Raw genomic sequence first — 20,072 nt, 5'->3', positions numbered from 1 at the left:
AATACCGACTGACCCCGAACACAGAAAATGATCAACATTTATATCTGTTAAGCAGATTAATTTACACATCAGAGTCACTCACATGTAAATCATGCGGGCAGGGTGGCATATGTAATATAATTATCATGTCTATGACGTTTCGTCTGCTTCCTAATGAACACAAAGCCGTGTCAAAAGTCTTTGTTGAATTCACACAGGTCACACAGGGAGGTAGCAGACATATTGTCTACTACCTCCACGCAGACATGATGTCTGTCAAAGTGTAAATTTCCCTCATAATAGCATTGTAATATTAAAGCAGTGTAATAAAGGGCATGGTTAAAAATATATTTTCAGAAATGTTTTAGTCATCACTGAGACCAGTTTTTCTTTCATCTTCTTTCTAATTTGATCTAGTTATGGGAATAAGATATGATCTTCTTCAGCTGCCCCAAATTTATGTTTTGGATTAAGATAACTGAACTATATATATTCAGGAGGCTGTGTAGATGAATGATTGTCAACAACAACTTTCCTTAGCCTTCTCATTTCTGGAGGCTCCATTTCCTTTATTTTAAAGATTTATCATCAGCTTTATACATTATGGTTTTCTTATAACATCTTGGGGAAACATGTCACCTAATTAATCATTACTAGAAATATTGGTTGCATATATCACAGAACATTGGAGAGAATTTATGTAAACTGCTGATTTTGGCACTGGGATCAATTTTTCAATTCAATTCAATTTATTTGTATAGCGCCAAATCACAATACAAATCATCTCGGGGGGGGGGGGTGGTCCTCGGGCTGTCTAGGCCTATAGCAGCATAACTAAGGGATGGTTCAGGGTTGCCTGAAGCCAGCCCTAACTATACGCTTTGTCAAAGAGGAAGGTTTTAAGTCTAGCCTTAAAAGTACAGACAGTGTCTGCCTCCTGAACCCAGGCTGGGAGCTGGTTCCACAGGAGACGAGCTTGATAACTAAAGGCTCTGCCTCCCAGTCTGCTTTTGGAAACTCTGGGAACCACAAGTAGACCTGTACTCTGAGAACGAAGTGGTCTATTGGGATAATATGGTACTATGAGGTCTTTAAGGTATGAAGGAGCTTGATCATGAAGGGATTTGTATGTGAGGAGAAGGATTTTAAATTCTATTCTATATTTTACAGGGAGCCAATGAAGAGAAGCTAATATAGGAGAAATATGATCTTTCTTGCTAGTTCCTGTCAGGACTCTGGCTGTGGCATTCTGGATTAACTGGAGGCTTTTTATGGAGATACTGGGACATCCAGATAGTAATGAGTTACAGTAATCTAGCCTTGAGGTAACAAATGCATGGACTAGTTTTTCTGCATCAGTTTGAGACAGGATGTTCCTAATTTTGGAAATGTTGTGCAGGTGAAAGAATGCAGTTCTAGAGATTTGTTTTATGTGTGAGTTAAAGGACATGTCCTGGTCAAAAATAACTCCAAGGTTTTTCACAGTAGTGCTGGAGACCAGGGCTGTGCCATCTAAAGTAGCTATAATTTAAGAAAAGTTATTTCTGAGGTTTTTAGGCCCAAATACAATAACATCTGTTTTCTCTGAATTTAAAAGTAGAAAGTTACTGGTCATCCAGGCCTTTATGTCAGTTAGACACGCTTGAAGTCTGGTTAACTGGTTTGTGTTAACAGGTTCAATAGATAGATACAACTGAGTGTCATCTGCATAGCACTGGTAATTAATAGAGTGCTTCCTAATGACATAGCCTAGAGGAAGCATGTACAGAGTGAACAGAATCGGTCCTAGCACAGAGCCTTGTGGAACTCCATAACTAACTTTTGTTCGTGTGGAAGGTTCATCATGGACATGAACAAACTGGAATCTTTCTGATAATTAGGATTGGAACCATTTCAGCGCTGTTCCTCTGTTACCAGTCAAAAACCAGTCATACCTGGTTTAAGACTAGGCTTTTGAGTAAGGGTTTGATTACTGCAGTCTAAAGGCCTGTGGTATGTAGCCTGATTCTAGAGATAAATTTACTAAGTCTATTAAAGATGAGTTAATTAATGGCAGGGTGTCTTTAAGCAGTCTAGTCGGGATGGGGTCTCAGAGACACATTGATGATTGATGATTGATGACGCAATGATGTGAATTCAGAGAGACCTATGGGAGAGAAACATAAACATAACTGAGGTCCTACAGATGATTCAAGAGCTACTGTAGTAGAAGATTCATTTATTGCAGGTATAGGAAGCATCTGCTGAATTTTATCTCTAATAGTTGTGATTTTATTTGTAAAGAAACTCATAAAGTCATCACTGCTGAGAGCTAAGGGAACACTGGGCTCAACAGAGCTGTGACTTTTTGTCAGCCTGGCTACAGTGCTGAAAAGAAACCTGGGATTGTTCTTATTTTCCTCTATTAGTGATGAATAGTACGCAGTTCTGGCTTTACGGAGAGCTTTTTTTATATGTTAATAGACATTTTTAATATATGTTTTTCCAGGCTAGACGTTTGTCTTTTACTTACAATGTGTTGTACAGCCCAGACTGGTGCATAAGAATATAAGAATATTTTACTAATGTGGCTTGTTGTGTTCACAGTCTGAGGGCATTAGCATGCAAGTCTGTGTGACTGTGTGTGTGTGTGTGTGTGTGAGTGAGAGAGAGAGAGAGAGAGAGAGAGAGAGAGAGAGAGAGAGAGAGACCGAGAGAGAGCCGTGTGCTTGTGTGTGCCCCAGGCCATGTGTTACTCTGCTACCACTAATGAGCCCATTCACTCTGCAGCCCAATCCACTGAACACCACACAGACACACATCCACAGGGACACTGGGACTAGAGATGCTGTGAGTGATCAACTGGTCTGGTTACATCCCCTTTGAGAAGCAACACACACACATTCACACACTCTCTAACTCACACACCTCACACCATCCTATACAGACACACGTATTTTTTTAATTCTTGCACTAACCTCACCCACATGCCAGTCTTTTAATTGCTGCTATACCACACACACACAGACACACAGAGCCACCCTATCCATACCACCAAAATATATATTAGACCGTACCATTTTTATATTACTGCTATATAATCTTTGAAATCTTTACACTAACTGTATTTTCTTGACTCCTGATACACTGTTCTTGTCCTTTGTGCATCTCTCAATAAATACTCCGACAAGAAAAACTGTGTGGGGTTATATGGATTTTCTTTGTTCTGTTTCTAAATTATTTTAGTAGTAATACTACTAGTAATAAAAATACTAGCAGCAATAGTGCAGTGTATAATCATAGTGGGAGTCATTATAGTACAACTCAAGAGAGATGAATGTGTTTGCATTTAAGAGCAATAATAAAAGCAGTCTGCTCATGCAGGTTGTGCAGTAAATGTGTCCTTCGCTGTGCCCACCAAAAGGAAACATATGAATGTTTTTGGTGTAGAAGAATAATGTAGTTTAGTTTGTATTGCAGTGAGCAGAAAATATGCCTCTGTTATGATGTGGTGGTGTGATGATGATGAAGGAGGAGAGGTAGGACCCAAGTGCAGGACAAGCAGGTTTTATTTCCCCTGGATCGTCCAGGGCTCAGGCACAATAAACAGGGAATCTCCGCCACTCGGCGGGCAGGCAGGCAGGCAGGCAAACAATAACGTCAGTCAGCGTTTCAGACACAAAAACAAACAGAAATTAGCACGGACAGAAAATACTCCTCAAACATAGGTTGTGATACATACAACACAATACTCCGACAGAGAACAAAGAGACACGGGGTATAAATAGACAGACCCGAAGACTAATTAACACAGGTGAAACTAATGAACTAATGAGAAAAAGCTAACTAAGATCACACGGGAGAAAACAGGAAACTGCCCCAAAATAAAAGTCCAAGACCGGAACTTAGAATTCACATCATAACAGCCTCCTAATTACTGATTACACTAATAGCTGACAGGCACTCTTACTCTGTGTTACTCTGTGTCAAACATATACAGACAAGAGGACAGAGACAAAAGTACACATAAAATTAACAGAAACAACTGGGCTTCTTAATATATTTTCAGAGTCTAATGGTGCATTCTTGTCATGTTGGAGGAAAAAGAGGGAAGAGTTCTGTTTACAATTTCAAATTATCAGTTCACATTATAATCTACTCATTTTGGCAATGAAGCAATTTTGCACTAAAATGTTTCTATTGAATGATGTTGTAAACAAGCCTTTCAGGTTACCTTTACTGGTTTAGCAGTTTTTGTGACATTGGAGTTGTCTGAGTCTTTCTCCAAAGCATGGTAATAACTAACTTTAGAAAAACAAGTGGTTTCATTTTTACTTCTTAGTCCTTATACTGTAACAGTGCTGGAGAAAAACAATAGTTTACTTGTTGATCACTTATGTATCTACAGTAGGGAAGCAAATCTGCTGAAAGAAAATTCAGTAGTCTCACGCTACTTGCCCTATAGAGATGAATGCACTCATTCATGATCAATAACAAAAACATGTTGACTTGTTAAAGCACAGACAGGTTTATTGGTGTGGGGGGCAGATGTTAGTCAGGCAAATCACAGTCACTGCACCTGCTGCATGAGCACATTACAACACACACAATATATAGGAATGGAAAACTAGACTGTAGTCTTCAACATAGTACAGCTGTGGGCAAACTCACACACAGCCACTAATTGGTCATTCATTCACATATTGATGAATGCTAAAAGTAATAAAGAAAAACATTTTTCAGACTTCATAATTTCATAACTTCATAATTTATGACACAGTTGGCTCACTTGTGTTTTTGGGCAGCAATGAAGGTCTATGGCATAGACAGATTAACTAAACCCTATTCTACAGTCACAGACATTATGATGAGTGCACCAAATTAATTTATTGGTTTATACTCTGTATGGGATTGGTAGAAAATAACCAAAAAAATGCAATCATCATCCATCCATCCATCATCTATACCCACTTAGTCCTAACCAGGGTCACAGGGATCTGCTGGAGCCTATCCCACCTCTCTGTGGGTGAAAGGCAGGGGTACACCCTTGACAGGTCACCAGTACAATCATTGTTAAAATGAATGTAGCAACAATTCTAGAAAATGTAACCCAAAATACAAAATCCACATATGATTCAGTAGTAATGTACTGAATCCTGTCAGAAATGCTTCATGTCATAGATTTACACACATCGTAGAGTCAAATAAAGACATGTACAAGTCTGCACATAAACACACATGAATGTACATGTTGGACTCCACATACATGTGGGAGTGTGAGTGACTGAGATAGAAAGAGACTGTAGAACCAGCTGTGATGACAGATGAACTGAGCCCAGACGGCCTTGGCAGCTTCACTTTACAGTTCCATAATATCCTTATAATTCTACATATTTTACTCACTAGTTGTTTAAGAACAAGTATTTACCTGTTTTCACCATGGGGTTGCAGTTTATCTTTAGCCATGGCCTGTGTGGCTCAAAGCCATCTGCTGCATTGTCTTTAGACGCTGATCAGTTTTCCAGCATAAGAGATTGCAAAGAGAGAAAAAAAAGCTGTAACAGTTTATTGTCCGTTGATTGTTTTTGTTATGTTCTATTCCTGCTGGTGTTACAGTCCAACCTGAACTATACTCTGTAACTCAGCTGGACCTTGAAGGGTTTGTAAGAGCACATGGATGAAATCATAAAGATCATAGGATGCTAAGTTCTTTTCTAATATCTTTTATAAGGAGTAGGAGGATAAACATGCATAATTTAAAAGTTCTAAACTGTAAAAAAAACAGAGAAAATGGATAAAAAAGTTTCTGCAAATCATTGTACCATTTGTCCTGTTTAGAGTTTATATTCTTCATGTCAGGATCCTGCCATGGACTTCCTGCCATGGACTTTTATTTTGAAAGACTGTGCAGGATCCACACTGTCTATTCGTGTTACCTTGTTTTGATTTTGATTTTCACCCGTGTCGTTTTTCCCTCTTAGTTTAAATACCCCTCCTTCTCCCACAGTCTTTGCCAGGGTGTCATGTCATCTCAGTCAGTGTTTCTGAATTGCCAGACATTTCCAGATCTTTGTTCCTGTCCAAGCAGAGTTTTTCCCTGTTTGGATTTTTGCCTTTGGAGCCTTGTTTGCTAAGTAGCCCTTTTCTTTCTGTTCTCCTCCTAGTCCTCCGTCTTGTCTAGTGTTGTACTCTGTCTCTCCCGAGTTCTGTGTCTGTGTGCCTGAAGTGTCTCCAAATATGTGTGTGACCCAGGCTTCTCCCGAGTTCTGTGTCTGTGTGTCTGTGTGCCTGAAGTGTCCCGTCTGTGTGCGTGACCCAGGCCGTTCCCGAGTCTTGCGTGTGTGTGTGTTAGCATCCCCTGCTGTGTCCCCAGGAGTGTGTGAGACCCAGGCTGGATGTCCTGTGTTCATGTGCTTGTGTTTGGGTTCCCCTGTGAGTCCCCGAGTGTGTGCGTGACCCAGGGTGGATGTCCCGTGTTCTGTCCTAGTGTCTTCCTCTGAGTTTCCCGTATGAGTCTGTGTCCCCCAGAGTGTGAGTGACCAGACTGTATTCTGTGTATGTGCTTCGGCACCCCCGAGTTCTGTGTATGTGCTTTGGCACCCCCGAGTCTGTGTACGTGCTTCGGCACCCCGAGTTATGTGTGCGTGCTTCGGCATCCACCCGAGTTCTGTGTACGTGCCTCTGCACCTCCGAGTTCTGTGTAGTCTGAGTTCTGTGTACGTGGTTTCTGTTCCTTCGAGTTCTGTGTTCATGTGTCAGTTTCCGAGCCCTGTGTTTATCTTGTCTGGTTAGTGTTCCTGTTTTCCCGAGTCCTCAGTTTAAGTTTCCTGTGTTTGTTTCTTTAATAAAACCCTGCCTGCACTGAGTACCAGTCTGTGAGTGTTTCGGTCTTTTAAAAAACTTAGACCTTCGGGTTTTGACACTTCATTCAAAAGTGTGTCAAGGTAGTTTAATAAATAATCCAAATTTCCTCATTGTATAAACAATAAGTGGCAAGTGAATGTGTATCCAAAGACCTAGGATGAAACATAAAATTGATGTATCCTTAAAAACAGAAACTAAACAAAACCTAAACAGAAGAAAAAATAAAAGAAACTCCTGATACACTGTTCATCATTAGTGCAGTCAGATGGGTAATCTCGAGAAGCTGCTAGGAGCAAAGGGATGCAGGCTACAAACAGCACAGTTCCAGCAGCCAGAGTTGGAAACAATCTGCTTTATGGCCATGTCCTTTTACTGAGAACATGAACTAACCTTTTAGGTAGCTCTCTGGTGTGATGTAAAGAGAGAAAATTTGGTTACTGCCCATTTTCTACTTGACCTTGTTGACTGTTCCAACCATGAATATGGTCAGCTTTGTAAACTCACTTCTGACCTGTAGTGCAGCCTCTAGCTTAGCAGCAGCTTGTATGTGGAAGTCATTTGGATCTTGTGAGACCCACTGGACATATCAAACCAACAGATCATTTTGTCAAAGCTGTACGACTTTCATTTCCTTTGTTGTGCTTGTGATTTTATCACACAAATAAACAGATACCAAAGCCTCCACTGAAGCCTGAAGATCTGACAAAGACTGTTTTGTAAGTCTTATCTGTGTTACCTCTGCAAGATCGAAAAAGGCATACACACAGAAAATAAAGAGTAGAGGCACTGTGTATTAAATAAGCAGATTTGTATTGAGGTATAAGCCATACAGAAATACACTTGTATGAACAGTGAAGAAAAAAAATAAAAATACAAACTGCGGATGAAGCTTTGCATTTCACATGTATGTCTCATATAACTGTTATTATATTTTATAATAACAACTGTATGTTTGTTAATTGAACCATGTTTCCAGATATAGTTATGCACAAATTTACCCCTTGATGATTTACTTCCACAAAAGATCATGAAAAGGTGTCTAAAATGTAAAACACTAGTGTGTCATTCTGCACCAGCTGGTGTTGCATTTTAATTTGGCACCCACTGAATTATTTTCAATGGCTGATGGCTGATTCCTATGGAAAAAAGGGAGGAGAGTGAGCCAAATGTAATGCTTTCACACACATACCCATTTCCTTTTATCTTGTTCCTCCAAAACATACTGTTTATGTTACCAGAATAAAATAGACTACAGAGCACTCAACTGGAAATCCCATTGAGATGAAAAGACACGTTTTTTAACTTCACACAGCACTAGTTAAACAAAAAACACAAGGCTATCAGTGGGGGAAATATCTCATTTTATCATTTGGTAAATAAGGAGATGATATGAAATGCCATACAATGACTAGCATCAAATTTATTAAATGTGCCTTGCACAATTGTGTCTACTGTGTACAACCCATCGGAGGGTTTCTCTCAAGTAAAAGAGACATTTCATGTTGCAGCACACTTAAATCATTCATTGTCCTATGTGCTGCCTTGGGCTCAGGGCTGTGGGCACATTTTTAACTTTGCTTAGCAGTCCCAAAAACCCAGCCATATCCAGTATTTCCATAATTACTGAATAAAGTGCAAACAGCACGGTCCTACAAAGCAGGCACTTGATTGATGTTTGTTCTCACCTTACTTTCTTGCCAACTGTCTTATCCACAATGTGGGCTAGCCCACCAGGGGAAGCGATTGGTTTGCTAAAGTTAAAATTTAAGCACTCATCAACAAGGTGTTGTGGATGAAAGCATCAAATAGTATTATTTTTGTGGAAAAATGAGAAGCATTTGGATCAAATCGGTGACAAAGTGTATACACTGCCTGCACAACCACCCCTAGTCAGCCTGAAAAGTAACCTTGGTTGAGCTTATCATTTAAAATCAGAGACATTTTATGAGTTATTTTCAGTATTTTTAAGTAACAGTATTTATCCCAACCAGTGGTCCAGAATGTTATGTTGGATACTGCACTTTAAAATAGATACTTTTTAAAATCCTGGCAAGTTTATGTGAAAATGAAGCCAATTGTCGGCATCATGGTCTAACAGTTGCTTCGGCTATTCGGCTTTAGCACAAATTATTACCAGAAAGTCTTCAATGCAACCACAGGGGGGCACAATCCAGTGTCTTCATGTGCTGGTCCCAAGTCCGGGAAATTGCAGAGGGTTGTGTCAGGAAGGGCATCCGACATAAAAGCCAAATCAAACATGCAAATCACAAATATGACTTCCATACTGGATCAGTCGCAGCCTGGGTTAACAATGACCGCCACTGGTGCTGTTGACTTACAGGGTGCCAGTGGAAATTGGATTACTGTTGGTCGAAGAAGGAGAGGAGGAAGACGTGTTTGTAGGCAAAGAGAGAAGAGGAAGGGCAGGAGTGTAGGACTTAGAGTAGGGACTTTGAATGTAGGGACTTTGTCAGGGAAAACTAGAGAGTTGGCTGATATGATGGAGAGAAGAAAGGTGGATATCTTGGTGTTCAGGAGACCAGGTGGAAAGGTAGTAAGGCTTATAGATTAGGAGCAGGGTTCAAGCTGTTTTATCATGGTGTGGATGGAAAGAGGTATGGAGTAGGAGTTATCCTGAAGGCGGATTTTGCTAGGAATGTTCTGGAGATGAAGAGAGTGTCAGATAGGGTGATGAGTCTGAAGCTGGAAGTTGAAGGTGTGATGTTGAATGTTCTCAGTGGGTATCCCACGGTATCCCACAGGTAGGATGTGCGTTAGAAGAGAAGGAGCAATTCTGGAGGGAGATGGATGAGGTGATCCAGGGTATCCCTAGTGGAGACCACTAGGGGCAGACTTCAACGGACATGTTGGTGAAGGATACAGAGTTGACGAGAAAGTGATGACATGTCCTTTAACTCACACATAAAACAAATCTCTAGAACTGCATTCTTTCACCTGCGCAACATTTCCAAAATTAGGAACATCCTGTCTCAAAATGATGCAGAAAAACTAGTCCATGCATTTGTTACCTCAAGGCTAGGATTTGTACAGGTTGGCGAGGCAGAGAGACAGAGATGGGAAGGATGTGCAGCAGGTTAGGGTGATTAAGGACAGGGATGGAAATGTGTTGACAGGTGCCACAAGTGTGGCAATTCAATTCAATTTTATTTGTATAGCGCCAAATCACAATACAAAACATCTCAAGGCACTTTACAAAAACTAAAACTAAAAACCCAACAATTCCCTTATGAGCAAGCACTTGGCGACAGTGGAGAGGAAAAACTCCCTTTAACGGAAGAAAAAACCTCCAGCAGAACCGGGTTCAGTTTGGGCGGCCATCTGCCTCGACCGGTTGGGGTGAGTGGATAGAGCAGAGAGAAAAGAACAGCAACAATAAACAACAAATAGACACTGCAGGTTGGTGGGACCAGTAACTGCACATCAGCGATATACAGCTCCAGGACAAGGGACACCTGCAGAAGGTACAGAGAGAACAGAGAGAGAGGGAGAGAGCACAAACTAAGGGAGAGAGAGAGCACAAGGTTAGTAACATTCAATGGTGGAATATACATGAGGTGGGAGGAGAGGAAGAGAGGGGAGGGGAAGGGGGGGGGGGTTAGGGTAAGGGAGCTCAGTGCACCGATGGTCCTCAGGCAGTCTAGACCTATAGCAGCATAACTAAGGGATGGTTCAGGGTTGCCTGAAGCCAGCCCTAACTATACGCTTTGTCAAAGAGGAAGGTTTTAAGTCTAGCCTTAAAAGTACAGAGAGTGTCTGCCTCCTGAACCCAGGCTGGGAGCTGGTTCCACAGGAGACGAGCTTGATAACTAAAGGCTCTGCCTCCCAGTCTGCTTTTGGAAACTCTGGGAGACCTGCACTCTGAGAGCGAAGTGGTCTATTGGGATAATATGGTACTATGAGGTCTTTAAGGTATGAAGGAGCTTGATCATGAAGGGATTTGTATGTGAGAAGAAGGATTTTAAATTCTATTCTATATTTTACAGGGAGCCAATGAAGAGAAGCCAATATAGGAGAAATATGATCTCTCTTGCTAGTTCCTGTCAGGACTCTGGCTAGGCATTCTGGATTAATTGGAGGCTTTTTATGGAGATATTGGGACATCCAGATAGTAATGAGTTACGGTAATCTAGCCTTGAGGTAACAAGTGCATGGACTAGTTTTCTGCATCATTTTGAGACAGGATGTTCCTAATTTTGGACATGTTGCGCAGGTGAAAGAATGCAGTTCGAGAGATTTGTTTTATATGTGAGTTAAAGGACATGTCCTGGTCAAAAATAACTCCAAGGTTTTTTACAGTAGTGCTGGAGGCCAGGGTTATGCCATCTAGAGTAGCTATAATTTTAGAAAAGTTATTTCTGAGATTTTTTGGCCCAAATATAATGACTTCTGTTTTCTCTGAGTTTAAAAGTAAAAAGTTACTGGTCATCCAGGCCTTTATGTCAGTTAGACAGGCTTAAAGTCTGGTTAACTGGTTTGTGTTAACAGGTTTAATAGATAGATACAACTGAGTGTCATCTGCATAGCAGTGGTAATTAATAGAGTGCTTCCTAATGACATATCCTAAAGGAAGCATGTACAGGGTGAACAGAATCGGTCCTAGCACAGATCCTTGTGGAACTCCATAACTAACTTTTGTTCGTGTGGAAGGTTCATCAAGGAGGAATACTTTGATAGATAGATAGAAGGAATACTTTGAAGAGTTGATGAATGAGGAAAATTTTAGAAAGCACAGAGTAGAAGAGGTGACTGTTGTTGAGCAGGAAGTAGCAAAGATCAGTAAGGATGAAGTGAGGAAGGTGTTGAAGAAGATGAAGAGTGGAAAGGCAGTTGGTCTTGACGACATACCTGTGGAGTTATGGAAGTGTTTAAGTTAAGTTATTACCCTTATTAGTCCCACAATGGGGAAATTGCATTACCACCCAAAGTGCACAAACACAGCAGTGAACACACACACGGAGCAATAAGCAGCCAGTGCTGCAGCGCCTGGGGAGCAGTTGGGGGTCCGGTGCCTTGCTCAAGGGTCTCACCTCAGTCGTGGTATTGAAAGTGGACAGGGCGCTGGTTATTCACTATGGCTATTAGGAGAGGTGGCAGTAGAGATTTTGACTGGGCTACTTAACAAGATCTTGGAGAGTGAGAGGATGCCTGAGAGAAGTGTACTGGTGCCCATCTTTAAGAACAAGGGAGACGTGCAGAGTTGTGGAAACTACAGAGGAATAAAGCTGATGAGTCACACAATGAAGGTTGGGCTGAGAAAACAAGGGGTCTCCAGGAACAAACAGGGATCGAGCGGCGCAGGCTTCCAGCCGCGGACCTCGGAGGGCCGGTTTAACAGGGAGGCGAAGGTCTGAAAAAAAAGGAAGAACACAAACTGGTGAGTACTAAGGACTTCAGGTCGCAAGGTTCTTACTAAGGGATCTTCCACTACCGCGTGGGTAAACGGACGAACTGGCGCCGAGGTTGCGCAGAGCCAGGGCTTTTATGGGAGTCGGTGAAGGGGAGTGGCAGGTGGAAGCTCATCAGCGCCTCACGGCCTTGGGCGACACACCTGCAAACAATCACGGCACAAGACACACACAGGAAAGGAAGAGGAGGAAAGGGGAGGAAGTGAGAGGTGCGAAAAGGCCCGTACTGTCGCCTCATGACAGTTTGCATGTTCCCCCTGTGTCTGTGTGGGTTTTCTCTGGGTATTCCAGTTTCATCCCACAGTCCAAACATATGCAGGTTAGGCTGAATGCAGACTTTAGCTTTATCAATATGTTTCTAGGACAGAATCAAGGTTGTCTAATAGATGCTTCAACAACCCTGACACCAAACAATAAATATAACATTGTCAGCACACAATGCTACCTACATTGTTTTGTAAAATCAACACCTAACTAGCTTTTTTTCAGTTCCAAAAAACATTTTGTGAAACTGCAGTAATGTTTTCCAAACGCAAAACTGGAGAGATTGCAAACAGGCAGGTCTGCACAAAGAAGAAAACCCACTCACATAAACATATATGGTGCTGTGTTTGCCAACATTGCTCTAGGTGTGAGCAAACTGAGGTGAACATTTAATTGGAATTAAAAAAGAGAGGGAGGGAAAGACAAAAAGATGACTAATGATAAAAGAAGAAAAACAGGGCATTTCTACAGTATGCCACTTTGTGTGTATGTGTGTGTGTGTGTGTGTCTGTGTTGCCTGAGGAACAGTTGATGGATTTGCTGCTTGACTGCTCACACAGATTGGTGCCTGCTGTGATGGCAGCCTTGAACTGAAATTACATGCACATTCTCTCTCTCTGACTCACACACACACACACACATACACACAGAACTACACATGATTGCAGTTTGTGTGTGTGAGTGCATTTGTGTGTATTCCTAAGTTGAAGGGAGAGGGTGTGTTGCCTCTAGGAGGTCATTTCAAAGCACTGCAGAAGGATGAATGAACACAAGGCCAACAAAAGCAGCAGAGAAGACGAGAAAATCAAACTGCTTTAAATACTGTTTATGAGATTATTAATAGCAGTTTGGTATATTCACTGTGAGATGCTTCATTTTATTGAATCAGTCATTTATAATCCTTTTTGTCAAAAGTGGTTAAGTGAGATGAAAACACAATAGGACAGGAACGCAAAGATTCATTTGTACAGCTTAGAAAGACTTCTGTTTCACTTACCAGCTGATTTTGATCATTGAGTGAGATTATTGTTGGTGAGATTAATGTATTGTCTTAAAACATGTTTTCTTCCAATTGGCTGGAGAATAGGGCCAATTGAAATAATTTCTGAGCAGCATACAACATTACACATACCAGAACTGTATGTATGGCAAAGAATGACTAAGAATAAAATGACCATTCAGCTACACCAAAAGGGTAATTTCATCAGAAGAAATAGTTATGTTATGAAGTGACAAGAAGACAAGAAAACACAGGTTCTCCAATGAAAAACAAGATCAAAATATTATAATAGAAATCAGTAGCAGCTGAAAGTAACATTTGAAATTCAATATAGTGGAGTTTCATGTTGGCCAATAAATTGTTTCTTTTTTGTTATTAAAGTAAATAAATTAAATTACAGACAGGATGACTAGCCTCCCCATCAGGCCAGCACTTTACCTTCTCAAAACAAGAGAAAAGGTAAACAATTTATGGCAAAACACAGCCAGCCACAGTTGGTTCAAATTAAGCTTTGAGCAAAAGCCACACAAACCTTGGACAGTAACTTTCACAGAATATAGCAAAATGTTGTGATCTCTATTATTATGAAAGTTGTACCAGTAAAACAGCAGCTGTGCTGAGGCTGCATGGTTCTCCAAATGTGTGCCATAAACAATAGTGGTGCAACGCTTCACATACCACTTTACAGACAAACAAACATTTCAGGTCACATTCAAACTAAGGAAGGCACAATTTTGAAACCAAAGCCAGAGAACGAATAAATGCAATAGAGAACGCCATGTCCCAGCAAGTTCCTTAAATAACCCTGACACGGATTGAAAGTCACTGGCAAGATGAGCCAGTAAAGGTGACAGGGCCTCATTACGCAGCTGTGATGAAAATTTGATCACTAACACGCATGCAAGTTTAATTTGTAAGTTGTTTATTTTAAGGACTATGAACCAGGATGTTAAGAAGGGTTTGAAGTAGTTGTAGATTTGTATATATATATATATATATATATATATATACAATATATTTACAAGGAGGATCCAAGAAGGATCAATAGTGTGAAAACACTAGACAGAGATCTGCATTTTTTGCATAGAAAAGGAAAATGATTAATTTGAGATAAAATTGTTTATCTTGACTTACTATCTAGCCAATCAAGAAAAATGGAAGGCAAGTCCAGTAAAGCCATGCTATTTCTCTTTTAGCAGTGGGCCATAATTAAGATGAAATAACTCCGACAGCCTCCTGAAAATGTTAATACTCTTGAATGTTCTATTCTGAGACAAAACAAGTGATTTAAACCTGCTTATTGCATATTCCAAGAGTTTCTGAGGTTAATTACGCCTCTGTCGTGAATTTAAAAGTCATGGAAGACCAAGACCATCATCTGCATAATGAATGATTTTATCTTCTTGCTTGGCACATTGAGCTCCTTTTACTTCAACTAGCAGGGGGTCAAAACAAGCAAGAAGAGATGAGAGAAATGGAGAAAGGGTAGACATCCCTGTCTAATGAAACTACAGTTTGTGGGCCAACCAGAGCTTCCGCACGTAGGGGGCGCCCTAGCGGTCGGAGCGGAATGTTTAGTTGTTGTGCCAGTTCATTTCCTGTCAGGAATGAAAGTGTATTTAGGCATGCTGTCTCAAAATCTAGTGAAACTATTTAAAAAAAATTTGATTCAATCTTATGTGATGATTCTGTCTTTTTTATTAGCAGTGCATCAGGAAGCAGCAGTGAATCAGAGAGCAGCTCAGAGTCAGACACAGATGAATCAGAAAGCAGCTCCAGTGACAGCGAATATAACCACGCCTCCCGCACAAACACTCCAGAGGTAGGATGACAAACGTGTGTGTGAAACACATATCTGTGTGTGTATGTTCATGTGTGTTCATGTATATTTTGCCTAATACAATGGATAACATTACTGTTGGAGAGGATAACGTAAGCAAAACTTAAAATTAGTTTTCTTCGTTTAAGGAAACATGCACATCTACACTAAGATTCTATAATTATTGACCTTCGTTTTATTGTTTCATGTGCATATCTGCATATCTTATGCCTCTTCTTCTTGAGACAGCTTGGTTCATACAGTGAACCAACATGTTGTGCATGTGCTACCACACTGTCATGGCAAGTACACTGTTCTATACTGCTGTCTGTTGGGTGTGTGGCATTACGGACAGGGACTGTTATGTGTCTGGACAAACTGGTGAAAAAGGCCTGTTCTGTGCTAGGCAGGAGACTGAACCCTCTCAGAACTGTAGTGGAGCAGCAGATATGGAGGAAGCTGCTTTCTATATTGAACAATAATAAACACCCTCTCCACCACATACTGACTAAACAGAGTAGCAGCTGCAGTAGGAGGCTCATCTCACTGGGCTGCAGAACTGAGAGGTTGAGAAGATCCTTTGTCCCCACAGCCATTAGACTGTTTAATAGTAATTGTTATTATTAGTAATTAATTATGATTATTAGTAGTAGTAGTAATTGATATGTAATTGGTATGTAATTGCAATTGTTGATAGTAATTGATCCCTTATTTTTAGTAATTGATATGTTACTGATATGTTATTTATGCTATTTATGTTATATGTTATTGATTTCAGTGCCTTTATCCGTTAATTATATTTCATATTTTATTTTATACTTTATAGTAGAATCTCTGTTAAAGTTATTTTAAGAGCTACAGGACAATCTGAATTTCTCCAATTGGGGATGAATAAAGTGTCTATCTATCTATCTATCTATCTATCTGGTCACAGCAATTCATCAATTCATTACTGGATTCATGCAAGTGTTTGTTTATGGCAGCTGTCAAAGCTTGCCTTACGGCTTCCCTTTTTTTTTTTTAAGTAATGACAGAGGTAACACTGGATTTTGGTTCTGAACTCCCCATTCAGCAATAAAAGTAACATAATAAAAGCAATAATAAAAAAATATTGATAATGTCATGGGTGTCTTCAGCTCTGACAAGTGACTCCAATTTTGTTTACATTTCCTAAAGAGACAGATGCAGTTTTATTGCTGTCTTTATTTTCCATGATTCACTGCTGTTCTGCGGAGTCTGACTGCATCTACATTAAATGGTCTCTTCCTACAGTCTCTGGATGATGTTCTGAAAGCCATAAAACTCCAGCTGCAGAAAACAGAATTATAACATTATTTATCACATTATTTTAACAGCTTCACGATGCCTGGTTTCAAAGCCTTATGCAGCTTTAGAGTAAGAGAATGAAATACAGAGGAAAGGAAAGAAAATTAGTGGAGCAGCAAAGTACCATGCAACACATAGGCAAATATATGTTATGGGAAAATAATTTACAAAACAGGAAGAGAATCCAATCTACAACATGAAATCCTCACTACATCATGATGCTCTGCACAATCAATCTGCTTTCAGTTTCTCACTGACTTTTTTATTTTTGCAAAAATGTAATGAATGAATGGAATTAAGTCTTTTTTATGGTAATTTCCCATTTAGATGCATTAAAGGAAATCAAACCTTGACTTATTTAGCGCTGTATTAAATTTTCCTATGACAGTGACACTATAAAACCATGACTATACTTATTCAGTAAATAGAGATGTTAAATGTTTTGTTTCTGAAGTGTGTGATAACATAGAAGTTGCTTTTTTCTCTCTAGCCCGAGCCCCCCTCCACCAACAAGTGGCAGCTGGACAGCTGGCTGAACAAGGTCCAAGCTCAAACGAAACCCCTGGTGCCCCTGCAGCAAGAACATCATGGAACAGGTTGGTATATATGGAAGCAGAAACTGTAGTAAAGTAATAATGTATGGCAAATACAGTATATATTGGTTTAATTCAAAATACGATCTGTTGCTCAGGCCCAATCAGCCAGGGTACAGACACATTCTCTCCAGGAAGTGAAGCACCAGAAGTGGAAACATCTACCAAGACAAAGCCCTGTGGATCCAACAGCACACCTGTTCCATCTGCACCAACGGTGGAACACAAGGAAACAAGGGGAACCTTCTGGTAGGGGTTACAAGAAACTTTTTGATTATCATCTTTTGGATACATTTTTGACATGGTGAATGAAAAACTGTAAGGAACAACTGACAAAAATGTGTCTACCCACAAAAGACATAAAAGACAAATCATTTTCTTCCCTCAGCCCAGGCAGGGAGAAGACCAAGGCCAAGCTCAGCCAGAAAACCTCAGGGGAGGGTCAAAGGTCGAAGATGAGGCTTTCACCGGGCCTGTTGTCAGGGCCAGAGGTCACGACCCTGAGGAGGAATACCACAGGGAAGAAACAGCCCAGACAGACAGAGAGGTTAAATAGCATGGAGGAAAATCAGAACCAGACATGGAGCCGAGCAAACCAGCACAGGTAACAAAGAAAATGACAAATATTGTACCTTTTTTACAATTTGCATCCCAAAATTATAAATTGCTTATTTAGTCATCAATTCTTTGGTACAGTAATTTGTTGTCTTATCAATTGTTGGTTCATTGCTGATTCTATTACATTAATAAAATTGTTGATTGCCAGTAATTATTTGGTTATTTATTATTCTTAAATAGCAGAATAGAACCAAATTTTGGACACGAATAAAAGGGGTACACCCTGGACAGCTCACCAGTCCATCACAGGGCCACATACAGACCTCACACATTCACACTCACTCCTATGGGCAATTTAGAGTCACCAATCAACCTGACATACATGTTCTTGGACTGTGGGAGTAAACCAGAGTACCTGGAGAAAACCCACGCAAGCACAGGGAGAACATGCAAACTCCACACAGAAAGGCCCCTGATGGGTTTCAAACCAGGAACCTTCTGGCTGTGCTAACCACTAAACAACAATCTCCACTGTCGCCAAGTGCTTGCTCATAAGGGAATTGTTGGGTTTTTAGTTTTAGTTTTTGTAAAGTGCCTTGAGATGATTTGTATTGTGATTTGGCACTATACAAATAAAATTGAATTGAATTGAAATTGAACCATGCTGCCCTATAGCTTAGTCCATTAAGTAATAATACTAGTTAAAGTTTGGACACAATTTACCACTGAATTGAATGAGAAAGTGTGTCCAAACTTTTGACTGACTTTTGGTACTGTATATCCCATCAGTTATACACTCTTTTTCTATGAAGGATTGTTGGGGGGCTGGAGTCAATCCAAGATGAAGACAAGTGAGAAGCGGGATACACCCAGAACAGCTTGCCAGTCTTCAGCAGGACTGATATATAGACACAGACAGGCAGTCACACTTATATCCAAACCTGTGGCCAATTTAGAGTCACTATTTAACTTAATCTGCATATCTTTGGACTGTGGGAGGAAATTAGAGTACCTGTACAAAACCCCTGCAGACAGAGGGAGAATAAGCAAATTAGAGAGGGAAAATATGGAAATTAGAATAACAATTGCTAAAGAACATTGATCCACAAATTATGGATTTAGAACTAGAAAGTGACCCATCAATATTCCCCTAGAAAATATGATTATATTTAATATTTGTTTAAAACCAATATCATGTACAATAAAGAGCCTTTTAATGTATTTGTTCTTGTTAAGCAATAAGGTTATGCTATTTTCCATATGAATTGAACACCAGTCTGATATTTTGGGCTAAAATCCAACAGTTTTATTGTTTTATTGTCTGTTAGTTAGTGCCTTAGTTGTTGTTTACAAGAGTTGTCAGTTATACTGTGAGCCATAGTGAATCATCAGTCATATTGAAAGCTGGCTACTGAACACTGTCAGGTCCTCAGGTTCAGTAAGAAGCATTGTTCTACTGGTGGTCAGCTTGAGGTTAGGCTAATTAGAAAATTCTTATTTTATGCTTTCCACATCCAAACTAGTTTTGTTGAATACACACTGTTTTCAATTATTTCATGCTGTCTTGTATTTTTTTTTACATTCATTCCATGGAGATGATTGAGTCAGACATTATCTTTTACTATTTGTCAGTGTAAAACTCCACAACAGTAGCAGTGCCTTGCTCAAGGGTGAATATAATATGAATTGTGACACTTCCTCTTACCATGTTTCCTTCCACTGCAGCCCTGCAGCAAGGGAAAAGGACCTGCTGCCTCCCCCCTCGCTGGAGCATCAGAACCCCCCAAGGCCACGAAGCAAACCCCCCAGTGGGAAAACAGCCCCCAGAAAAGAACCTCGCAGTGCTACCAACTTAAACAGCAACACACTTACTCCCCCAGCAGTGCTACAGCAAACTCCTGGTCCAGTACCTACTGTCAGTGTAAACCAGGTTAGTTTTTTGGGCAGGAATACACATGGATCATCAAAAACAGGTGAAACAACAGGTGTTGTTTTCCAATAATCTGTAATAATTTGTTTAATTGACTTTCTAAAGGGAGATCATTCATGCAGTCTGGGTGAGTGTCAAAGTTGTAAAAATGTTCAGCATTAAAACTGTATTATACGTATATTATGGTTCAATACTGTCTGACTTTTATAAATATGGAAAGTGTGAGAGAGAAGGGGAAAGAGATTTGAACACAAAACGTGACAAAACTGGATCATTGTCCAGACTTTTAACTATAATGAGTTAACACTTTTGTAGTTTTATGATGATTGGGTAG

The 20,072-nt window shown here is 40.2% G+C and overlaps 1 protein-coding gene across 1 annotated transcript in view; it reads left to right on the top strand.

Moving 5' to 3' along the window:
* aff2 (AF4/FMR2 family, member 2) overlaps positions 1-20,072 on the top strand; it is a 226,209-nt gene that overhangs the window by 160,486 nt on the left and 45,651 nt on the right. The window contains exons 11-15 of the mRNA XM_026330408.1: positions 15,217-15,334; positions 17,148-17,253; positions 17,349-17,499; positions 17,639-17,854; positions 19,534-19,738. Coding sequence (XP_026186193.1) covers positions 15,217-15,334; positions 17,148-17,253; positions 17,349-17,499; positions 17,639-17,854; positions 19,534-19,738 — 796 coding nt within the window. The remainder of the gene's footprint in view (positions 1-15,216; positions 15,335-17,147; positions 17,254-17,348; positions 17,500-17,638; positions 17,855-19,533; positions 19,739-20,072) is intronic.

The sequence above is a fragment of the Mastacembelus armatus genome, chromosome 10, assembly GCF_900324485.2.
Source record: "Mastacembelus armatus chromosome 10, fMasArm1.2, whole genome shotgun sequence".
In the NCBI taxonomy this organism is placed as follows: domain Eukaryota; kingdom Metazoa; phylum Chordata; class Actinopteri; order Synbranchiformes; family Mastacembelidae; genus Mastacembelus; species Mastacembelus armatus.
Note: the sequence above shows the minus strand (reverse complement) of the source record. Positions and strands in the feature narration are given on the sequence as shown.